This window comes from Salvelinus sp. IW2-2015, unplaced genomic scaffold, assembly GCF_002910315.2.
Source record: "Salvelinus sp. IW2-2015 unplaced genomic scaffold, ASM291031v2 Un_scaffold1636, whole genome shotgun sequence".
In the NCBI taxonomy this organism is placed as follows: Eukaryota; Metazoa; Chordata; class Actinopteri; order Salmoniformes; family Salmonidae; genus Salvelinus; species Salvelinus sp. IW2-2015.
Window position 1 is genome coordinate 80290 of NW_019943052.1, and position 6923 is coordinate 87212.

A 6923-nucleotide genomic window follows, 5' to 3' on the forward strand; every position below is an offset into this window, starting at 1 on the left:
TGGTCCACAGAGGGGAAGGACCCTGTACTTATTGGAGAAGGTGGTCACAGAGGGGAAGGACCCTGTACCTGATTGGAAAGGTGGTCACAGAGGGGAAGACCTGTACCTTATTGGAAAGGTGGTCACAGAGGGAGAGGACCCTGTACCTGTTGAGAAGGTGGTCACAGAGGGGAAGGACCTGTACCTGATTGGAGAAGGTGGTCACAGAGGGGAAGGACCCTGTACCTTATTGGAGAAGGTGGTCACAGAGGGGAAGGACCCTGTACCTGATTGGAGAAGGTGGTACAGAGGGGAAACCTGTACCTATTGGAGAAGGTGGTCACAGAGGGGAAGGACCTGTACCTGATTGGAGAAGGTGGTCACAGAGGGGAAGAACCCTGTACCTTATTGGAGAAGGTGGTCACAGAGGGGAAGGACCTGTACCTGATTGGAGAAGGTGGTCACAGAGGGGAAGGACCCTGTACCTTCTCCAGTCAGGTGAGAAGGAGGCGAGGAGATAGGAAGCGAGGAATAAAGCTAATTGAGATAGAGGGCTCTGTCCACTACCTTTATCTTGTCAGTGAGGTTCTTGATCTCGTTGACGGCTCCGTTGTATTTATTAGCCAGTTCTGTGAGCTCTTCATGGTTCCTCTCCTTCATTTCCTTCAGGTGGGAACCTCATCTCCGTGTTACTGAGGCTTCGCTAAAAGGAAAAATACAGGAGACCCATCATCATAAATATGGAACTCCAAAAAGCCTGCAGTCAACAGGACAAGATTAATCATATATTTAACCCTCCACCCAGCCTGCAGTCACCAGGACAAGATGAATCATGTATTTAACCCCTCCACCCAGCCTGCAGTCAGCCAGGACAAGATATATGTATTCTCACACTCACCCAGCCCGCAGTCAGCCAGGACAAGATTAATCATGTATTTAACCCCTCCACCCAGCCCGCAGTCAGCCAGGACAAGATGAATACGTATTAACCCCTCCACCCAGCTGCAGTCAGCCAGGACAAGATTAATCATGTATTTAACCCCTCCACCCAGCCAGCACACACGGACAAGATGAATCATGTATTTAACCCTCCGCTGAGTGGTCTCTCTCCCAGGCCAAGGGGTTCAAGGTAGCTCCACTATGTGCTCTCCCCATGCTGAGTGGTCTCCCTCCCAGGCCAAGTGGTTCAAGGTAGCTCCACTACGTGCTCTCCCCATGCTGAGTGGTCTCTCTCCCAGGCCAAGGGGTTCAAGGTAGCTCCACTATGTGCTCTCCCCAGACTAAGTGGTCTCCCTCCCAAGCCCCAGATTCAAGGTCCAAAAACGACCATATTTTAGGGCAAACAAAATGTATCCTACCCAGGCTAGAATCATTTTCAAGTGAGTAGAAAACTCTAGGCTGGATACTGCAGTGAATATCCCATGTCATTTGAATAAGTCTGGTGATTTGAACGCATATTAATTTAGAAATAAGCGCATCTAGATTGCCTGATTGGGCAACCAATCGGATATGGGGTTTTTCCTCAGCAGTTTAGCCTAAAAAAGGTCCAGGCACATCAGCAGGACAATAATATGGTGTTATCAGCTAACAGAAACATGCTAATGCAGGGATTTCTAGAGGCGCATATTCATTAAAACAATGCATTAGCATGGAGGAAGTTGTAACCGTTGTTTCCACGTTTGGCTTCCATGTTTTAAAAGCGTTAGAAAATGAGGTGGATTGAACAGGTAGGTCAGTCTCACCTCAACCTCTGACAGCTTCCTGGCCACCTCTATCTTCTCCTGTAGGACCCTCCTCAGGGACTCTTTGGCAGTAATCTCATAGTTGAATTTGTCTTCCTGCAGAGTTACCAGCTCGTTACGCATCCCATCCTCTGTTTGGTTCTGAAGAGAAAGAGAGGAAGAGAAATAGAGCGAGAGAGAGAAAGACAGCCCCAGTTTCATCAAAGCGCTTGATGGTTTTTGCGACTGCACTTGAATAAACTTTCCTCAACACTTTTTTGGTTACTACATGATTCCATGTGTGTTATTTCATAGTTTAGATGTCTTCACTAATATTCTACAATGTAGAAAAAATTTAAAATAAAGAAAAACCGATGAATGAGTAGGTGTGGCTACATTTTTGACAGGTAAAATTTAAATCAATTTCAGGTAAGGCTGTAACGTAACAAAATGTGTAGAATTCAAGGGGTCTGAATACTTTCCAAATGCACTGTACACACACTGTACATACTGAACAAAAATATTAAAGCAACAATTTCAACGATATTACTGATTTAGTTCATATAAAGAAATCAGTCAATTCATTAGGCCTAATCTATGGATTGGCCCTGGAAGGCTTGTGTAATGATCATGCTGTTTAATCAGCTTCTTGATAATCCATTCACCTGACAGGTGTGGCATATCTTGGCAAAGGAGAAATGCTCAATAACAGGGATGTAAACACATTTCTGGCAAAAAATTTGAGAGAAATACATTCTGTGCATCTGGGGAAAAAACCTGGGATTTTTTATTTCAGCTCATGAAACATCGGACCAAAACTTTACATGTTGCGTTTATATTTTTGTTCAGTATATATTGTCTTGGTCAGACTTATTTTAAAATGTTCTTACTTCAGAGAAGGTATTTATAATTGAAATGTTCTTACTTCAGAGAAGGTATTTATAATTGAAATGTTCTTACTTCAGAGAAGGTATTTATAATTGAAATGTTCTTACTTTAGAGAAGGACTGCAGCTGGTTGCCCATCACCTCTAGTCTGGAGAGAAGCCGGTCCTCATCTATCAGAGCCTAGCAGAGAGAGATCGGTCAGTACACCATAACCATACATAACCATACATACATAACCATACATACATAACCATAAACACCATAACCATACATACACCATACATAACCTTAAACACCATAACCACCATAACCATAAACACCATAACCATAACCATAAACACCATAACCACCAGAAGTACATAGAGAAGCCAAATAGAACAAGTAGTCAGACAGGAGGGGGCTTGTTTCTAATTTTTATGTTTTGATTCCATCCGAAATACATAACATGACTGAATTCTTTATCGAGTTTACCTCCCAGTTTGGAAAAATGTGTTGTGGTATTGTGTAGAAAGATATGACTTTACAATTAAAATGGCTGAACATTGAATTCAGTGTGGTGTTATGGACATTGTCTAGGCCGATATGTAAGAGAACATAGAGTCTTTAACCTGTCTTCTCTTGAGATTAAAGGCCCAGTGCAGTCAAAGATGTGATTCTCTAGTGTTTTACATACACTATGTGGCCAAAAGTATGTGGACAGCTGCTCGTCAAACATCTCATTCCAAAATCATGGCCATTACTATTTAGTTGGTCCCTCTTTGCTGCTATAACAGCCTCCAATCTTCTGGGAAGGCTTTCCACTAGATGTTGGAACATTGCTGCTATAACAGCCTCCACTCTTCTGGGAAGGCTTTCCACTAGATGTTGGAACATTGCTGCTATAACAGCCTCCACTCTTCTGGGAACGCTTTCCACTAGATGTTGGATCATTGCTGCGGGGACTTGCTTCCATTCAGCCACAAGATCATTAGTGAGGTCAGGCACTGATGTTGGGTGATTAGGCCCGCAGTCGGCGTTCCAATTCATCCCAAAGGTGTTAGATGGGGTTGAGGTCAGGGCTCTGTGCAAGTCAGTCAAGTTCTTCCACACCGATCTCGACAAACCATTTCTGTATGGACCTCGCTTTGTGCACGGGGGCATTGTCATGCTGAAACAGGAAAGGGCCTTCCCCAAACTGATGTCACAAAGTTGGGAGCACAGAATCGTCTGTGCGTTAAGATTTCCCTAAACTGAAGTAAGGAGGATAGAATTATGGTTAGATTTGCCAAATGAGAGCGAGTGAGAGATTTGCAAGCGTCTCTGTGTGTGGAGTAAAGGTGTTCTCTAACTTTTTCCCTTCTGGTTGCACATTTAACATGCTGACAGAAATTTGGTATAACTGATTTGAGTTTCCCTGCATTAAAGTCCCCGGCCACTAGGAGCGCCACCTCTGGGTGAGTGTTTTCCTGTTTGCTTATGGCGGAATACAGCTCATTCAATGCTGACTTAGTGCCAGCCTGTGACTGTGGTGGTATGTAAACAGCTACGAAAAATACAGATGAAAACTCTCTAGGTAGGTAGTGTGGTCTACAGCTTATCATGAGATACTCTACCTCAGGCGAGCAAAACCTTGAGACTTCCTTAGATATCGTGCACCAGCTGTTGTTTACAAAAATGCATAGGCCCCCACCCCTTCTCTTACCAGAAGCTGCTGTTCTGTCCTGCCGATAGAGTGTATAACCCGCCAGCTGTATGTTCTTAATGTCGTCGTTCAGCAACGAATCGGTGAAACATAAGATATTACAGTTAATGTCCTGTTGGTAGAATATACGTGCTTTCAGTTCGTCCCATTTGTTTTCTAGCGATTGAGCGTTAGCTAGCAGAACTCGTTGTCTTATCCTCACAAGGCATCCTGATCTCTTCCCGCAAAACCTACGTTTCCTTTTTCAGCGAATCACGAAGATCTGGGCCTGGTGTCCGTAGTATATACCTTGCATCCGACTCATCGAAGAACAACTCCTCGTCCAGAGGTGAGTAATCCCAGTTCTGATGTCCAGAAGCTCTTTTTCGGTCATAAGTGACGGTAGCAGCAACATTATGTATGATTTAGCCGCGTCAGAAAACAGAGCATTTAGCCGCGTCAGAAAACAATTAGGATAAGAATATGTAGACGTGTAAGAAAACAAAGGATTTCTACTCATCGTTACCACTTCCATTACATGGGACATACAAAATCATGCTCTCCTCTGTGTAAGGAAATGCAACTGCGTTTATCAAAAGCAGTAAAAGGTCAGTTGTGGTGTAGATTCAGTAGTTGTGAAGGCTGGTTACAACACAGGCCTGGTTACAACACAGGGCTGGTCACAACACAGGGCTGGTCACAACACAGGGCTGGTCACAACACAGGGCTGGTCACAACACAGGGCTAGATACAACACAGGGCTTAAGTATCAGGTCTGGTGGTACTGCTAACTACTCAGGACCACATATTGGCACTGGAGGCAGTGGTTACATCCTTTTCCGCCAACTTCCTGTGTTCCGCCAACATCCCTCTAATCTATTAGTTCATTCATCTCACCATTTTAACCTATATCTGTCAATAAAAATAAAATAAAAATCTGTACCTGCCAGCTGCTCTCTGAAGCCTCCTGTGTGGTGGCCAGTAGGCACTGCAGCGTTGCCAACTTCTGTTCCAACATCTGCTCCCTGTGTAGGGCCTCCTGCCAGGGGGAGGGAGAGCGAGAGGAGAGGAGAGGAAGGGAGAGATAGAGAGAGAGAGAGCGAGGGGGGACGCGAGGGGAGAGCGGGGCCGGAGGGGAGATCGGGTTGGCGAGGGGTTCGGAGGGGAAGAGCGGGGCGAGAGGGCGGAGGGGAGAGGCGGGGCGAGGGGGCGGTAGGGAGAGCTTGGGCGTCGGAGGGGTGGAAGAGCGGGCCCGAGGGTCTGCCGGGAGGGAGAGCGGGTGAGTCGGAGAGGAAAGAGCGGGAGCCGAGGGCTGCGGAGGGAGAGCGGGGCGAGGGGGGCGGTAAGGTGAACGAGCGGGCGAAAGGCGGAGCTGTTTTTTGTTTGTTCGAAGCGGGGCGATGGGGCTGGAGGAACGGGCCGGAGGGAGGCGCGAGTGGGAAGTATGGGAGAGGCGGGCGCGAGAGGGGCGGCCGTGGGGCAGGGGACGAGCGTGTCAGTTTCTGCGGGGCGGATGGGGAGGGCGGACGCGGACTGGGAGTGCGGCAGCAGAAGAGGCGGATCTGTTGGGAGGTAGGCAGGCGGGGAGACGGGAGGGGAGGAAAGGAACGGTCGGCGAGGGGCGAGGGGAGGCGGTGGCTGATAAGTTATGGTGGGAGAGGGGCGCGAGAGGCGAGCGGAGGGGAGAGCGGCGAGGGGGTCGGAGGGGAGAAGCGGGGCGGAGGGGAGAGGCGGCGGGGCGGAGGGGCGAGCGGAGGGGAGAGCGGGCGGAGGGGGAAGAGCGGGGCGGAGGGGAGGGGAGAGCGGGGCGAGAGGGGAGAGCCGGGCGGAAGGGGAGAAGCGGGGCGAGGGGGCGGAGGGGAGAGCGGGCGAGGGGCGGAGGGGAGAGCGGGGGGGGGCGGAGGGGAGAGCGGGGCGAGAGGGGCGGAGGGAGAGGCGGGGCGAGGAGGGCGGAGGGGAAGAGCGGGGCCGAGGGGCGGAGGGGAGAAGCGGGGGAGAGGGGGCGGAGAGGGGAGAGGCGGGGCGAGAGGGCGGAGGGAGAGCGGGGCGAGGGAGGCCGGAGGGGGAGAGCGGGGCGAGGGGGGGGGGGTGCGGGGGGAGAGCGGGGCGGAGGGGAGAGCGGGCGGCGAGGGGGGCGCGGAGGGGAGAGAGCGGGGCGAGAAGGGCGGAGGGGAGAGCGGGGCGAGAGGGCGGAGGGGAGAGCGGGTGGCGTAGAGCGGCGGAGGAAGAGCGGGGCGGAGGAGGGCGGGAGGGGAGAGCGGAGGCGAGAGGGGCGGAGGGGAGAGCGGCGGCGAGGGGGGCGGAGGGAGAGCGGGGCGAGGGGGGCGGAGGGGAAGAGCGGGGCGGGGGGCGGAGGGGAAGCGGGGCGAGGGGCGGAGGGGAGAGCGGGGCGGGGGGGCGGAGGGGAGAGCGGGGCGAGGGGGGCGGAGGGGAGAGCGGGGGCGAGGGGCGGAGGGGAGAGCGGGCGGAGGGGAGTGCGGGGCGAGGGGGGCGCGGAGGGGAGAGCGGGGCGAGGGGGGCGGAGGGGAGAGCGGGGCGAGAGGGGCGGAGGGGAAGGAGCGGGGCGAGAGGGCGGAGGGAGAAGGCGGGGGCGGAGGGGAGAGCGGGGCGAGGGGGGCGGAAGGGGAGAGCGGGGCGGAGGGGGGGAGGGGAGAGCGGGGCGAGGGGGCCGGAAGA

General features: G+C 52.0%; 2 protein-coding genes and 1 pseudogene across 2 annotated transcripts in view; 1 reads left to right on the forward strand and 2 right to left on the reverse strand.

The window, feature by feature from the left end:
* The window catches only part of LOC112071545 (sarcolemmal membrane-associated protein-like), an 80346-nt pseudogene that overhangs the window by 38401 nt on the left and 35022 nt on the right, over nt 1–6923 (reverse strand).
* LOC139024553 (uncharacterized) lies at nt 5634–6461 on the forward strand (the record flags this gene model as incomplete). Its single annotated transcript, XM_070439433.1, has 1 exon — nt 5634–6461. A coding segment is annotated over one exon (828 nt), but the record flags the coding sequence as incomplete, so codon positions are not given.
* Nucleotides 6559–6923, reverse strand: part of LOC139024555 (uncharacterized) — a gene marked incomplete at both ends in the record, with an annotated part of 1606 nt that continues 1241 nt past the window's right edge. Inside the window, one exon of the mRNA XM_070439434.1 lies at nt 6559–6707. Coding sequence (XP_070295535.1) covers nt 6559–6707 — 149 coding nt within the window. The remainder of the gene's footprint in view (nt 6708–6923) is intronic.